The sequence below is a fragment of the Toxotes jaculatrix genome, chromosome 15 (genome assembly GCF_017976425.1).
Source record: "Toxotes jaculatrix isolate fToxJac2 chromosome 15, fToxJac2.pri, whole genome shotgun sequence".
Classification (NCBI taxonomy): Eukaryota; Metazoa; Chordata; class Actinopteri; family Toxotidae; genus Toxotes; species Toxotes jaculatrix.
Window position 1 is genome coordinate 13266644 of NC_054408.1, and position 17521 is coordinate 13284164.

A 17521-nucleotide genomic window follows, 5' to 3' on the forward strand; every position below is an offset into this window, starting at 1 on the left:
CAAAAAGGCTGTACATCGTGGAACCTTTCTCTAGGAGGTTTTTTTTTCTCGTCTTGACGTGATGCGGCGTGTGTACCAATTTTCAAGTCCGGAGGTCTTACGGTGAATATTTTTACACTCTAGGGGGCGCTGCAGAGCCGTTTAGCCGTGCCCGGTCACGGACAGTGTCAAACAAGAATTTTTGTCGGGGGACAATTTTGCGCAAAGTTTGGCAACTTTTTGAGCACGTTCAGGGGGTCAAATTAGCCGACAAATGGGTGGAAGAAAAATAAAAGAGGAGAATAATAATCCCTTCAGTTACAATAGGGCTTCGCACGAATTTCATGCTCGGACCCTAATTATGCTGTAATTGCCACTTGTGGTCTGTTTAGCAAAACATACGTAGTCCTTTAAATACTGACATATTGCATGGACTGACTGTGGGCTTGTTGTCAGTGACCAAATAGCTATATAATGTTTAAGTAATTATTACATGTCCTCTTAAGTAGCATTAGTAGTCTTGTGTTTTAGAAAAAAAGTCGGCACATTTGTTTTTTCCTCACAGGGTCTTTATTTTTCTCTCCCATGGTGGCTATGGCAGTAATGTTCTATTACAGTATGTGATCACAGCTAATAAAGCTCACAATACTGAAAACATGGCAACAATTGCATTTAACGTACATATTAAAATAGAGGTGATGGCACGGAGCCCCAAAACCATTTCTGTTTTTATAGATTTTTTTTTTCTCTGTAATATAAACTGCAATTGTAGCATGCACTTAAACTCAACATTATTGAGAATCATAAAATGTCTTAGTAGATGTGCAAAAATAACTATATAAAATATATTGCTTTTACAATTAACCAAGCCATTGGCGCTGTAAATAAATTAAACTAGACAGCAACGACAAGCAGATACAGAAAGAATTTCAATTCAATGTTAATGGTGATTTATATAATGTACAAACATATTTAACAAATGCTTTTTTTAGAACCTTTGACACCATTTTAACAACATTGTGCATAAAACTCAAAATACACAAGTCTGAACTTGTCAATACACTTAACATAGACCTTCACTGAAAAGAAGGAAAAGTACATATTTATACAATATACACCAGGATCTATAACATCCTTCGTAAAACACAGGAATGCCCGTCCTTTATACTTTCTTACACCTTCGATGAGGACTTTCTCTTCCTTACTTCTCTCTCAGCGCCTTGGATGTAACATAACATAGTTCAAACCTCATTTCCATCCACTCAAAACTGTCCTGTAATAACATTAAGCTCTAACCGAATATGTTGTTTAAGCGGCCTAACTGTATATAAAGTGCTGTCACCGTTTTGTTTTGATGAGGGACTGTACAGTACATGTCCGAATACCTTCAGTGCAATGTCTCCAGCTTGGCTGAATGACGGCGGACATGTTGTCATGTAACAAGCTGACAGCCACAAGCGACAGGTTGGGAGGAGAGAAATCTGGAGCATTCAGTACACTGCCCGCGGCCTGTATTCACACAGGAATAAAAACAGCTTGCATTTTGTACTTCTTACATGGATTAAAAGTGAGACTGTATTCTGTCTAGGGCTGGTTTAAAAAAAAAAATCTCCTCACTGTACATTTCTGCTAGTGTGTGTGCGTTGCGGACTGTATAAGAGATGAGATAAAACATACATCTCTACACATTCGACTCTATAAATGATCGCTTTGGTTTCATTGACGCTACGTGAATGGCAGGATTATCTCTGGCTAAGCCAGGCTGCTTGGGCTTACTGTCCATGAAAGTGTGCGGCATAGCCAGCGCTGGCTTGGACTCTTTGTAACAGTTGGCGGCTTGGCAGAATTTCTCTGTGAATTCCTTGGCATGCGTGCCATTTTGTAAGCTACTCATTGCTATAGCACCCTGAGGTGCTGGAGGTTTGTGCTGCTCCTGGTAAGTGCTCACTGTTTTGGCGTAAGGCAGCTTGCAGTCGACAGGCTGCAGGCCCATTGCTGACATGTTGTGACATACCAGACCATCGGAGGAATGGTTCAGCCAGCTGCGGCCCGCAGACTGCAGGCTCAGGTGACTCTGCAAGCCATGGTGCTGCTGCTGCTGTTGAATTTGCTGCTGCTGTTGAAGCTGCTGCTGAAAGCGAGCCGTCTTGTCAGTTATGCCCATGAAGGGTCTGGGTTTGTACTCTGTCACAGAGCTGGCCTGTTGGCTGTGCTTTGTCTTGGTGCGGACGTCAGGTCCCAGCTTGCCGCTGTCTGACAGACTGCTGCTAGAGGCCAGGCTGCTGGTGGAACTGGACACATGCATGCTGCTGCTGCTTCCTGCTCCCTGCGATCCCACTGCTCCACAGATCCCTTCCTTTCCTGTGTCAGTGTGGTTCCCCTGGAGACCAGGACCAGAGCAGGCTAACCCATCCAGAGAAGATGCAGAGTGGGCAGACAGCCTGTCTTGAGCCAGGCTGCTGCTGCAGGATGTATAGGAGGCCTGGGATGAATGAAGGCTCTCGTTTTCACAACCGTGACCCATAGAGGTGGAGGCAGCTGCCAGCACCATGCGGTTCCCATACACAGGCTCGTCAGCTGGGGGAGGCAGAGGGCTGATGTCGATGCCCGGTCCAGGCTTCAGCATGCTAGACATGTGTCGGCTGGGTAAGGGACTAGAAGGAGCATACTGAGATTTGGGCCCTCCTGAGCGGCCCCCCACAGCCCCTCCCCCAGCCTGCATGGAGCTCAAATGCTGGTTGGTCTTGACTATCTGGGCCTGCTTAGTTGGCTGCAGAACCAGGCCCTGCTGGGCTAGCGGTTCCCGGTGCTCTCGAGGGTACCGGTGTGGGGGGAGCCTGCTGGGGCCTGGGGGTGAGCTGGGGGCCAGATTCTGATGTCCCATACTGGTGCTGACAGGCTCAGAGGGTAAGACCCTGTTGTAGGAATAACTGTTCTGTGACCAGCAGGCTTCAGCTGTCCTGTCGCGCTGCGAGGCCGCCTCCTCCTCCTCCTCTTCTTCCTCTTCCAGGATGTCTCTTTGGCCTTCCACGCTCCTGGCAAGGCTGTGCTCTGAAGGGTCCTCCTGTCCTTCGTCTTGCTCATGGTCAGACTCGTGTCCGCCTGACGCCTGGCTGGAAGCAGCTGCAGCCCCAGCGAGGACTTTGGTCTGTGTGCGCTGCATCTGTTTACACTCCTCCTCCACGCGAGCCAGCAAACGACGGATTTCTCGGTTATTGGGACACAGCTTGGCTGCTTCGTGCAGGTCAGCCAGGGCAGCTGTAAACTGCCTGTAGATGGGAGAGAGAATGGAGAAAGACATCATTACCAGATCCCAAACACATTTTTCAAAATCAACGGTAACAGCTACAGAAGCTGTTCTGGAGCTGTGCTGAATAGTTTACCTGCTGCTTCTTTTAGCTCTTGCACGAGCGTAGTAGGCCTCATAGGATTTGGGTTTCAGCTCCAGTGCTTTTGTTGCAAACTCCTCAGCCATCCCAAAATCCTACAAAATCAGTAGAGCAAATAAATTACAGTCAAGCAGTTGACATTTTAATCACCATATATTATAATTTTTAATGACAGGACAAAAGGTTAACCTTTAAAACAGATCATATTATTTTCAAACATACATGGCTGAGTTTGATTCACAGAAATTAATATATACATGATGCATATATTTATTTCTTATTGCTAATTATGTCATATTAATTCAGTGTTGTTCAGTGTTATTTTCAAACACTAAGCAATGGTTAAATTTGGCCCGTTTTACATCTTTCCAACACTTTATATTCCCTGTGTGAAGTGATGAAATACCTGGGCATGCATATTTTTACTGTACAAACAACCTTGCTCATATCTCCTCCTAGATTGCTGCATGTTGTTACATTAACAGCTGGATGGTTACAAAAGTCTTCCTGCTAGATTAAGACTTGCATAAACAAACCCTTTTTGCTAAAACAATTATTCAGAAAGAAACAACTCAAAGACACAACGGCTTAAAAATGAACATTTTCCTCATGTTCAGTGCCTTTTTTTCTTTCTTTCTTTTTTTTTTTTAACATTTCCAGTCTAGCTCAAATAGTCACCTTCATTCATCACTTTATTTAAAAAAATGGATAAAAACTCTACCAAACTAAAGGCACAGCTGCTCGGCACAGTCAAACTCTGACTGAATGTGGAGGCAGGCTGGCACATGCATGAACTGAAATTGTTTCACAAGAAGGTTTGTGGAGATTGAGTCCACTGGCCAGTACATCTGCAGCTTTCTCCCTCAATCTCCTCCCTGTTACTATCTGAACACTAACAAGCGTCCCCTGCCCACACATGCTCCAATCATCTCACATTTTCACATCCTAGACACAGATTTATTCTTTTGTCTGTAACAACAGGGGATCCTTCTCTGATGTTCTGTTTTACATCAAATATCAGTTTAACAATGCCCTATGATATTCATTACGCTGAAAAATAAAAGTTGGATGAGTTATTTAAAGTCATTAAGGTCGCATGGTGAAAATATAATAGGTAAAGAACAAAGAAAACAAAACAGTGGAGTGTCTCTTGAGAGGCTTACATTGGTTTTTCTGCGACAACGGGAGAGATTGAGGTACAGGGAGACCCGCAGGTCTTTAAAAGCCTTCAGGTCATCGCCAAAGCCTTCCCGAGGAAATTTCCTCAGGGCATACTGGTACCTCTGGGCTGCCTCTTTCATCTTCCCTTTCTGAAGGACACACGGAGGGCAAAACATGCAGTGAGGAAGAGGATGGATCGAAAAGAAAAATGAAAACTGGGGGGATATTCACCAGATACTCCCACAATAGCTGTTCTCTGGCTTGAGCCCTCCCTTCTCATCAATCACACATTAAAACACACATACACACACACGTTACACATCACAGGTTTGTCCTTTCTGCCACAAAACTCAATCTGTTAAATGTCAGGCATCAATAATGGCTCCTTTGGTAAGCAGTGCGGAACATACACATTTATTCATTTTCTACAGTTAACTAAGCAAGAAAAAAAAAGATCGCCCTTTTCACTGTTACAGTGAACTGCTTTTTCACATGTCCCTACTGTATATAAAAATGACATCATCTGATAAGTCCATTACAATAGCTAAGTTTGTCTGTCTTCTGTACAGCATGGCAGCTTAGGGAACATGAAACTTTTCATTAATACAGTGAAGTGCTCTTTGAAAGTCATTTCTATGTCAGCTGCACGTTACCTTGTAAAGTAGGTTTCCCTCCTCCATCAGCTTCTGAAGAAGGATGATCAGGATATCTGGCTTGGAGGTAGCCATGGCCCAAGCAGCATTCCCTGTTGGTGCAGAGAGGAAGGAGAGAAGTCGACGAAGGCGGGTTAAGCTGTTGTAATTGTTGCCAGCAGATGGTCACTGTATTCTCTGGAATATTGGTACAAGGTAAAGTTACCTAAAGATTGTACCTGATCGATCGTAAGGTGACGTTCTGTAGCCTTAGTTTATTGAAAGCAGTTAAAAGAAAAGTGAGTAGGGAGAGAGTGAGGAGAAAATAGGTCGTGCAACAAGAGTAGTCATTTCTAGTGACATGAAAATGTGTTACACAATGTGGTGTGACAATGTACAATTATGTGTCACTCAACTGAAAATAGCCTTGTATTTTCAGCAGTAAATGCATGCAGACTATTAACTATGCTGAAAGGAAATTTAAAGGTTCTGCCTGTGGCTAATTTTTATTTTTCTGAGACTGCAGAGTCCACTGCAGATAAGTCCCAGATACCTCTATGAATGTCACTTAGGTGATAAGTCACATTCTTAAATTAGCCACGCAGCACATGAGGGAGAAGAGGAAGGACACGCACATGTACTGACATACTAAGTAGAAGTGGACATAGACACACGTTGAACAGTGAGTGAAAAAGCAAGAATGGAAACAGGGTTTTTCCACAACATTCTACAAAATTACTCTGAGCTTATTCCTAGCACCATGAGATCCTGAACAAGACAGAAACACGTTCCACATAGAGACAAAACAAAATACAGAGAGTCTCCTGGTGTCTACTGAGACATGAACAAACTCTGTGCTAGAATTAGTGGGAAAGTGTTTGCACATTCTGCTATTTACATGTACAGTTGGTAATAAATGTATACTAAGTTGTCTTCTTACCCAGCTTGGCCCCTTTCTTCAGCAGAGTCACCACCACCGACGTGTTGCGACAGCCTATGGCCCGGTCCAGAGGCCTCATCCCACTGTAGTCCACATGCTCTATCACCGCTCCTCTTTCCACCAAGTACTGGACCTAAATGATCGCACAAAGAGTTAAAAACACTCAAACACTGCGTCCACAGTTATGAGCATGGCTAACGCACAACGGTATGTGCTCAATGATGGCACAGGGATGTTCTCAGTTAAGACTAAATGAAGTGTGTTTTTGTTTGCCTGGGAGTGCTGCTGTGGTGCATGTTGGGATGTTTTTAACAAACCTAAATTGACTTACAATCTCTGCATCTCCGTAAAATGCGGCGAGGTCAAGCGGAGTTCGTCCGTTTTTGTCCGTGTGGTCGATGACCGCGCCTTTCTCCACCAAAAACTGCACTACATTCTTTTGTCCTTTTAAACATGCCCAGCTCAGGGGTGTCAGTCCCTCCTTGTCCATCGAAGTTAAGGATGCACCTACGGGACAAGCAACAGTCAACACAATGTCTAATAAAACTGGTAAATGAGACTAATGGTGGGTATTCTGCAGTAGTTCTGATGTTGCTGTAGCTCACCTTTAGAAAGCAGAAACTCTACAGTGCTCAGGTGACCCTCACAGGCAGCCACCATGAGTAGGGTCCTGCCCTGCTTGTCGCTGATGTTGATGTCAGCACCATTCTGCAACAGCAGCTCTGCGATCTAAGAGACACACGAAAACAGTAAACAGTAAAGTCAAGTGCACAGAACTCACACAGAGCTACAGTCTGTTCATTTAGCAAGGGGCCATGACCCTGTGTCCAGGAACAGTTAGAGCAGAGCAAGCTGCAATACAACAAAATGCCACACATTGTTTGAAAAAGACCCAGAGGCCGAAAAATGTTGTAGTGGATATGGAGGGACACTTTCTCTGGGACAAAAGAGCCACTCAGCGTCTCTCACCTGCCAGTGTCCCTGTCTGACGGCGCAAAATAGAGGAGACACCCCCCGCCGGTTGACCTGCTGCACCACTGCCCCCTGCTCCAACAGGAAGCTACACACCTCCATCTTTCCCCGGCCTGCTGCCGCAGTCAAGGCTGAAGAGATGAGAGAACAGGACACACACACACACACACACAAACACACACAAACACACACACACACACAGAAGAACAAAGTAAGGATACAGTATAGTAGTGAGATAAGAGTGGAACTTAAACCATTCCAAGTAATAACACTCAGCTAAAGAGGACACTGCAAAGCAAGAAGGTAAGTGGACATGATAAGTAACCCACAAGTATGTGGAGGAAAGGCTCAGATATAAATAGAGTTTGCAATCCCAGAATTCCTCCTATTCTTCACAGAGAAGACGAGCAGAGAAATGCAGGCTAATGTTTGGTGCTAATTGAGTTTAAAAACAGACAATTATGTTATGCTTATTAAACTCATTAAAATCCTGCCTCAAGCTCTCCGGGTCTTGTAAAGAGAGATGAGAATTCAGTCGTTTTATGCATCAGCAGACAAACATTAGACAACAAAGTCAAACAATTCTGTTAAACACCCATTCTTGTTTATATTTTGTATCTTTTTCAGACCAGGATTAACTGGAATTAACTGTGTCTGGTTCAATTCTAAACAAAAAAAAGGGGGGAAAAATTTCTAATTTGTTTGCTTGTATTTGGGTCTGCAAAGAAAACAAAGACAGATTCTCAAAATGTTCAATGCTTACAGTTAATCAGCGGCTGCTGGTGTACGGCAGCAGATGGCTCGGTCTTAAGTGAGCGTTGTTTGTCCAAACAGAGAGAGATCCACCGCAAGAATCAGAACAGCCCTGCTCTCGCATTCACCTCTGAGAGATTTAAGGTGCCGCTGAGCCTCCATGTCTGACTGACATCAACTATCTGGATGAGCAGTGAGCAGAGCCAAACAACCCCACCCTCCATCTGCTCAAAATATGGATATCCTCAAACACGACACGGTAGAGAACAATGACTCTGAGCAGCTAAACTTAGGCTCCTGGGAGCAGCATTAGCAGCACCTGGGATGATCCTAGGTTACGAAGAACATACAACCAACAGCTGTGCTGTTTGTTGATGTTCCCTGTTTTTATGTAACTCATTTTATTCTTAGAAGTTCTCCATGCCCCAAGCTATTCAGGAAAAGGAGCTCCTTTTTCTCAGTTTGGTCATTTATTGTTTCAGTATGACTTGCTGCTTCAGTCTTATCGATAAAGTCTTTTATCTTATCTTACATTCTGTAAGCTATTCATCAGCCTTGCCTTTCCTCTAGCCCACCTACAAAGCTGCCTTGACAGTGTCTTGAGCAGACTCTAAATAACTATGCGGAAAAAAACAAAAAACTGATTTAAAAGGTAAATACATGATAATGCCCTGTTTAACCCTCAGGCTGGAGAAAGTTTTAATTTATTTTGGGTTTTCTGAAATGAACACAGGGTCAAAAGTATGCATGCACCCACTTAGATCATTAATTCAGTTGTGCTAAAAGTTCCAAAATGTCTTTAAACTTGCAAAGTTCAAGGCCTTTTATCTTCCTGTTAGTGCCCATGACTGACTACAGCTGGTAGCTTCTCTGTGCCCACATGAAAAGGGTTTGTTTGACAACACTCATTGGATTGGACAGAGTGCAAATGCAAAGTCCAAAGAGCTCAGTGCAGATCTGAGAAAGAGGATCATCAGTCAGGATTGTTTCTTGGAGGCATTTCTTATCAACTGCAGATCCCAAGATCATCAATTCAAACAATCACATGTAAATACAAGTTATTAGGAGCTTTAGCCACATTGCCACGGTCCAGAAGATAATCCAAACTATCCCCCCACAGCTGATGTACGGATGGTGAGCCACCAAGGGACAGGCCTCCAATAAACTAGAAGCTGCTGGGACACCTGTGACACCGTCTACAGTCAAGTGCGTTTTGCATTGTCACAGACAGAGAGGCTGTCATCCAAGAGAGAAGCCCCTCCTTCAAAATGGATTCCTTCAAGCTCGAGTAAGGCTTGCAGTTGATCATATGGACATGATGAAAGAATGGAAAGAATTATGAAGGAGGAGGACTACCTCTGAATTCTTCAGAATTACTTTAAATCATGAGCTAGATGGCTGAAACAGGGCAATGACCCCAAACACACATCAAAGCTGCTTGTAGTATGGATAAAGCAGGCTAACATAAAGCTTTTGGAATGACATTCCCAAAGTCCAGACCCGAACCGTGCTGGAAATCCTGGTGTGGACTGCCTAAAAGTCCAGTCCACGCCAGGAAACCAACACATTCAACTGAACTCGACTAATTCTACCAAGAAGAGTGGTCAAATATCCAACCAGAATTCTGCCAGAGGCTTGCTGATGGCTACCAAAAGCATTTGGTCGAGGTGCAACTTGCTAAGGGACATTCAACCAAATATTAGGCATGCTGTATGTATAATTTTGGCCCTGTGTTAATTTCAGAAAACCAAACATGAAATAAAAAAGTGCACACAAACGTCTTTTGTTTTTTTTCTAATAAAGATTCTCATTCTGCCCCAGAAATAGAACAGTTCAAAGAAATCAATGATGAGGGTACGTAAACTTCTGACCACAACTACACTTACCTAAGCAACTGCAGAGTGAAATTAATAAACAACTCAATTACATGTGATTCAGTAACTGCCTGGAGATGCGGCACATTTTAAATTACATAAGAGGTGCATTCACTACTGAGCACACCTCTGCTAAACAACTTCCTGCAGCTCATTAAGCAAAAGTTTGTGATTGAAAGTGTTTATAAGGGGCATTTACTCATGCACATTCCACTGCCTGTTTACAACCATAATAATAACTTAAAAGAAGAATCTTTTCTTCAAAACAACAAATAACGCCCAGAACGCGCTCATGCTCAAATAAAATCTATATGCTATCATTTGAATGAATTACTGCCATGACAACAAGTGCCAAAAGAGATATACACAGAAGTGCCCACTGGCTACTATATTTATCATAAAATGTCATGTATTCATTTATTTTTATAAGAGAATGGCCAATACTCATCAGTAGATACCACAGGGTAGAAAAAAAATGTCAAATCATATCATATGTCATATCATATATTCATATAAAATCATATATGAATCATGAAAGAGTACACTTTTGCAACACTTGCCTTGTGCTAATCCTGCTCAAGTGTGTGTTCACAACACTGAGAATGAATCTGTGCAGTTAAATAACCTTTCTTTGGATAACAGGGAAGCATTTTGCATCCTAAGAGTGGATTTTTAAAATATGAAGCTTGCACAGATGTGCAATCCAATTTGCCTCAGTTTAAGCACAGGAGACAGTGGGCCTATTTGCACAGAGACATAATATTCCATTGAATTTTATATGTGAAATTAATTTTCACAGAGACAGGTTCATATCAGAGAATATTTTCGAGAGATGACAGTGAATGGCTGGTTTTTGATGGGATGTTTCAGGAGCTTTGCGGGTTTTTGATATTCTCTGCACTGGCTACTAACAGGCTGGATTATTATATCTGCACACTGAGTGGCAGACAAGGGATTTGGGGTGAAACTGAGTTTTAAAATGTCACTTAGTTCTAATCATCTCTGTTGTTTGCATACAGTCAACATGAGCTGAGTCATTTTTACTACCTTGTAGTGAGCTCCTCTACAATGCTGCACGTCTACTTGTAATACACCAGTAAATGTTCATTTTATGTCTGCAGAAAATGCCTCTTTTTTTTCTAAGCACGACCCAGTGAACAAAATCTACATTATGGTTATAATTGTGTTCACATTACTGTGTTTACTTGCATTTCCCATGAGACAGGATCTCACTTTAAATAAGTGCCAGGTGGGAGCAGAAATATTTGAATATGTGGTCATGTCAAGGAGGTGGGAGTTAGTTTGTTTCAGATCAGTAGTACCATAGCTCAGCGCCTTTCAATTGCTACCTGTGACCTGCTATTTCATTACTTCAGAAGACATGCCAAGCGGTGCTGGTTGTGATTTAACATCCACTTTGTAAACAGTGCTGAGAGTCAAACACGGGACTGCAGCTACAGGTGGCTCCAATGTTTGTGAGAGCATGATTACTATTAGTATGAATAATATTGCTCCTCCTTCAAAGAAAGCAGATTTGGAAAAAATGTCATAGTATTTGTAGCTGTAAGTCAGAATGCAGGAAAACAGAGTAGCAATAGTATGGTAAAGAACACAAGAGGACAGTACTTCTTGGAACTTATCTTTGCCACTCAGCATAACTGCAAATCTTTATTTAAGACTGTTGATCAGCTGGTTGAGCCGACCCCTCCTGCTGAAAGTGATGCCAACTGCGAAAAGTTTTTATCTTACTTCACTGATAAAATAGAGTTCATCAGAGCTTCAGTTATTTCTGTCCATCACTTACCACAGAACACTTCAAAATCTATTTCCTCCCATTACCTTGTCTGAGCTTTTATAAATAGCATCTCTGATAAAGTGCCTTCCAGTGCAGTTGATGTAATACCAACAAAGTGTTTTCTCTAAGTCACTGAATCTATTGGACCCCATCTCCTGTCAGTTTTTAACAGTTCTTTATCTAATCATTGTGTCCTAGATTACTTCAAAACTGCCTGTGCACAACCTTTAAAAAAACACATGGGCTGGATCCTTCCATCCCTAAAAATTACAGACCAATCTTCAAGCTACCTTTCATATAAAAAAAATAATAAAAATACATGTAAAAATACACACTTGCTTTAAACAGCAGTTGCAGTCCAGCTTTCTCAAGTATCATAGGACTGAGACCAAAAACTATGGTGTCCCTCAAGGGTCAGTACTGGGACCAATTTGATTGATTCTGTACGTACTTCTCATGGGACATATAATGCATAGGGACAGCCTTTCTTTTCACACTAATGACACTGACATGCAGATGTACCTGCCCATTAGAGCCACTAATCCTGACATGCTTCGGTTCACTACACGAATAAAAACAGATATCGTCATAATTGGTTCCAAAGACTTTAGGTCTGGGGTCAATCGCAAAAGCCCTGCGATTGACCCCGCCTCTCGCCCACAGTCAGCTGGGATAGGCTCCAGCTCCCCGCGACCCTGACGGATCAAGCGGTATAGAAAATGGATGGATGGATGGATGGATGGATGGATGGACATGGCACAACAAATCCTGCCATCTGTTGGTTCCCTATTCCTTGTGCCTTGACTATTGCAACTGCCCTATCACCTGCCTCAACTAAAAATCTATTAATTGGCCCCAGGCTATACAGAACTCAGCCACCAGGCATGGGGAACTTCTAAGAGAAGTGATAGATTTTAAGATCTTGCTGTTGAATTGTAAGGCTCTTCATGGCCCCTCTCTGTGGTATATATCTGATATATCTGATATATCTGACCACTTAGTCACATAGGAGCTCATATGTAGCCTGAGATCCTTGGACAGAGGTCTTTTATCTGTTCCAGAGGCATGGCTGAAAACTAGAGGTGACATTCTCAGTCAGAGCCCCGAAGCTATGGAAAGAGCTTCCTGAGGAAATCAGGTCAGCAAAGCCAGTGACCTCTTTTATATCTTTTCTTAAAACAGAGTTTTATTGGAGAGCTCTTCCTGGTTTTACTTGATTTTTACTGACTGCCCTTTTGCTGGTGTCGGTGTAAATGGTTTTGTTTGTTTATTTGCTTATTTCTCTGTCTGAAGCTGTTTTTATGATATGCTTGTTTTGAAGTTGTTGGAGAAAACCAACAACTTATTGGTTTAGGAAAGTGGTCTATGAATAAAGATTATTATTATTATTATTATTATTATTATTATTATTATTATTATTCATTTCAATAGTCATGTAAAATTGCTCTGGTCTTGAAGCTAGGCAAATATCAGGTTCAGTAACATGAACCCAAGCTTTAGACAATGTATTATGTTTTAAAAACTGTGAAGGCAGATGTATTGATTGTACCAGAACACAGATTCTAGTCATATCAGAGGAAACATAACAGCAGTTCCACAGAGACATATTTCAGACGGACAACTCTTTGTCTTTGGACCATAATAAGGTCTGAAGTCCTGCAGTCATTTAGCAGGGTACAAGCACCCGTTAACCACACTGTGGACAGCCTCTCCACTAATAGGCTGACCTACATTCCTGTAGCACCAAACTTTTACTTTTTTAAACGCTGCTGGCTTACAACTCAGACAGACACAAAGAGACTATTATTAACATTCTTCTTTTCTATTCTGGTACGATTGTGCACAAAAAAAAAGAGCATCGAACACCGCTGTTGTCAAACAAGAATGGGCGCAATTTGAACATTTATAGCTCTAGACCACTGAACTCAGAATAAAAGCTCACATTGAAGATGAGGTACACAAATGTGTCCAACATTTTCAAAACACTGTACCCCAGAAATCATGTAACTCCAACACTAAATGTGTCTGAAACCTACATTATGTATCTGAAATAGTTTTAGTTTTAGTAAGCAAAGCACATTTGCACATTAATGTTCTTATGACCCCTTTTTGGTGTACATTGATAATGACAATATACAGTGTACAGCTACATACAGCACATTTACCAGCACATCACCTCTGCAATGACTCAAAATATCAAGACACCTGAATCCTTGTGGACTTGCAGTCTACTGTGTAATATTTCTCAAACAAATATTGATCTCTGCTACTTTGTTCAGTTTTCATGTAACCAGTAACCTGACTGCCACCTCCGGCTTTTAAACTTATATTGTTCTTTGCTGCTCCAAATGACTTTTTGCTATTATTAACAACATCTACTATCCACAACTTCTAGTCCTGACTGGCAGACTCACTTTAATTTAATCAAGGAAAAGCACAAACTTTCCAGAAGTCCCAAAAACCAACTAATATCAGTCTATGGTTACAGGCTAATAACAAATATGGAATGCTACAGCAATAGCCTTGCTATACCTACATATGAGTGGGAATGCATACAACAGATGGTGGAGTGACTTCAAAATGTCCAAACTGATGGCAGTATGGTAACATAGAGCACCACAGGGATGCTGTAGCTGAAATCCAGCAGCTTGCTGGAAAAATGACTGTTCATAGGAAAAGCTGTGTTGACCAAACTCTAAGTAGAAACCCACATGGCCACAATAATTAATGCTTTTACCAGAAAGTACAGCACGGGAGAAGTTGGAACAGCCAGCATTACTGAAAGCATTACTGTGGAGAAGAGAGATACAAGTCCTTCCACTGCAGAATGCAATTACAGAAGAGTGGTCCAGAATGCTAAAACAGCAGGTGATAATACAAGAGAGCCATGTAATGCAAAAAGATGGATGAAAACATACCTGTCTCTCCCCACAGAGTGTCGTGGCTATCAATTTGCACAGCATGCTCATTATTCAAAGCCAGCAAGCTGCTCACAACCTGCCAAAAAAGAAACTTAGATTAATGGCATACTGTTTCACCACAAGACATCAAATAAGGCTTCAAGAGGTTATGGAACATGCAAAAAAAAAAAAAAAAAATCTGATACTGCCTGAGCAAATTATTACTAATTAATCACAGCAGACTAGAGAACTGCTGCTCCCTGAACCATGGTGTGAGGTTATTTGAGTTGAGTTCAATCTGATTAATACTTGTCCTTTAATGGGGTCTCTTTCGACATGTGGGTTGACAGCTTAGCTTGGCCCAGTTCTGTTATTCTAAGCTGGGCCTGGGGATCCCATTCCAGCTAATGAGGAAGCCAAAATAAACCTTGAGCCTACATTGTACCTGGGCAGGTGAAGGCACTGCACTGTGATCCTTGAATTGTGCTTGCAGACATACAAGGCCACATAACACTTCAAATTTTTAAGCAATCATTACTGAGGACAAAATGTGCTCAGATTTTATCAAGGCTTCTCTCGACTCTTTGAAAAATCTGAAATTCCTTTTTGGAGGAAGTGAAAATACACAGGAAAGAAACGTGTTTTGTTACTGTGCCATAAATTCAAAGTGCATTTCATTTTTGCCCCCAACAGTGTTTTTTTTGTGTGAGCCAATATCAAGGTTATTTTTTTCTCTTTCAATTTTTCTTTTTGTTGAAAGTGTCTTTATTACATCTTCAGGTTCATTCCTGGTTTTTATGTTTCAGGGGACTGGTGAGGGTTAACTCTGTGTTAAAATATGTGCATGTGCGTCAGTCAGACCTGTGTGTGTCCCATGCTGGAGGCTGCTATCAAAGCCTGCTGTAGAGCTTTGTTCTTCAGAGCGCAGTCCTGCTGCTGCCCCTCAGCACTCCATTCCAGCTCCAGCAGGTACTGGATAATCTCCGGGTGTCCTCGAAGAGCGGCATGGACCAGTGCACACTGGCCGCTCTTATCCACATGATCAACCTGGCAGACACACAAGATGTTTGGAAATATGCCCCAACGCCTTGGGTGAATGTGCTGCATGTTTAAATAGCCACAAACACCATACTGCATGAAAGTGGCTAAGCAAAGTCCATGAAGGTACACATGGCTTCAGCCTAAAGATTTTTTCAATTTCTATGATCACAAAGTAGATTATTTCTAACTAATCTTTATTTATAGAAGTAAGTGGTTACAAAATCAGGCTTCTCACCTTGGCCCCCCTCTTGCATAGCAGCATGACTAGTCCCAGGTGTCCTGCGGCAGCTGAAAAGCAGAGGGGGCTCATGCCATTTTCAGACACCACGTCCACACTGGCGCCAAACTCGAGCAGCAGAGAGGCGATTTCCTGGTGACCAAGGTGGCACTGGACACAAAGCACCGGCGCATTGTTCAGGACCTCTGTGCGGTAATTCACGTTTGCACCACCCAGCATCAGCAGACGGCTCACCTGATTATACAAATGAAAATGCAAGCACAGACAGCTGTTGTTGGAGCAATGTTATCAAAGTATTACTGCACCATCTGTGCTCCTGTAGTATCTGCAATTTCCAATTTCTCCATTTGGAAGCCACATTATACCAAAGGCAATAAAAGATGTATTTTGATGTAATTAAATGAATGAAGTAAATGCAGAAACAGAAGACTGCCGTGACTCTGCAATTTCAAGGTGAAAATTAGGCTGAATTTAACCATGTAAATTAGGGATGCACCGAAATGAAAATTCTTGGCCGAAACCGAAAACCGAAAATGAGGAAACCAAGGCCGAAAACCGAAACAAATTATAATGCCAAATATTAGTACCATTGCATTTATGGCTATGACTGTGTACTAACCTCACTAAAATTGCAAGGCATTGCGATTACATAAATTAATATGAATGTTTCAAAGAATAAATCAATTTAAACAAGATTGTAAAATTAAATATGTTCTCTCATTAATACACAAAGTGCAAATAAGTCAAGTGCATTTTAAAATTTTCGCTGTAGGACTACAACATAATAGTGTATCAAAACAAAGACTGCCATAGCCCATATGTTAACCGTGGGCCTTTAACAACAACAAATGCACCATGACTTGCAGCGCTTTAAGTTAAGATTTAAACTTCCTTGCCTTTTCGAAAACATCCGCCACATACGGAGTGGGTGTGTAGCGATCGAGATGTTTGGATTTCAGGTGATAAATTAAACCCGACGTGGAGAAATTCTTTGCAGATGCGCCCCCTCTTGAAATTTCGACATTACATGTTTTGCAAATCGATATCCGTGTGTCTTTCTCAGATTTACTGAAATACGTCCACACCGCAGACATGTTGGCCTTTCCACACACACGCTCGTACAGGCCGCGGTTTTCGCTTGCGTCATCACAACATCCTGTTTCGGCCATATTGTTTCGGTGATAAAAGTCTTTCGGCCGAAACCGGAAATGCGCTTATGGGCCATTTTTGGCCGAAAATTTTCGGTGGCCGAATATTCGGTGCATTCCTAATGTAAACCCTTGTGCACCTGGTATTTTTCTTACAATCCCCCTGAAGTACCTTCCAATGCAGATAAATCTTTTATTCCTAACGCATCTGACAACATTACAGATGGGCATTACTGTACGTCTCTATAAAAAGGGAATTCAAATAGAATTTAACAGCATGAGTTTGTAATTACAAACACACTGCAACATCTTTGTGGGTGAAACTATTTTCTAAGGCCATACATTTTTACTAATTTATGATGTTCATGGATTTGCTGATACCGTGGCCGATGACTAGTTTAAACAGCAACAGAACCAAGGTCTCACAATCATACATACATTACAGTTTCCCCTTGTAACTCATTTAACTGCAAAGGTTCATACTGCTTCAGCTTAATCTTGAGGTTTTCTCCAAGCAAAGGTCAGACACCAAATGAAGTGGTCACATTCTACTGAATGCAATTATTAAGTGTGTTATTCTCTTCCATGATGAGGAAATCAATAATAAATGTTTAGTCAAACAGAACCACAGAGCCAAATGAGTATCCGACAACAGGAAATGAAACTGTGTCTTAGTTAGCTCGATCCTCTGTGGAATAA

At 41.9% G+C, this 17521-nt stretch overlaps 1 protein-coding gene across 4 annotated transcripts in view; it reads right to left on the reverse strand.

Annotated features, from left to right (window-relative positions):
• Positions 1-636: 636 nt before the first annotated feature.
• tanc1b (tetratricopeptide repeat, ankyrin repeat and coiled-coil containing 1b) overlaps positions 637-17521 on the reverse strand; it is a 100733-nt gene continuing 83848 nt past the window's right edge. For 3 of the 4 annotated variants that reach the window (XM_041056935.1, XM_041056934.1, XM_041056936.1), the window contains 11 exons: positions 15672-15908; positions 15257-15442; positions 14414-14492; positions 7071-7204; positions 6707-6830; positions 6433-6608; positions 6102-6234; positions 5183-5274; positions 4532-4678; positions 3363-3463; positions 637-3248 (listed from right to left, as the gene is read on the reverse strand). In XM_041056935.1, the coding sequence (XP_040912869.1) occupies positions 1661-3248; positions 3363-3463; positions 4532-4678; positions 5183-5274; positions 6102-6234; positions 6433-6608; positions 6707-6830; positions 7071-7204; positions 14414-14492; positions 15257-15442; positions 15672-15908 (2997 nt within the window). In that variant the 3' untranslated portion in view covers positions 637-1660. Of the gene's footprint in view, positions 3249-3358; positions 3464-4531; positions 4679-5182; positions 5275-6101; positions 6235-6432; positions 6609-6706; positions 6831-7070; positions 7205-14413; positions 14493-15256; positions 15443-15671; positions 15909-17521 lie in introns of those variants that run through there. The other variant, XM_041056937.1, reaches the window with a different exon arrangement.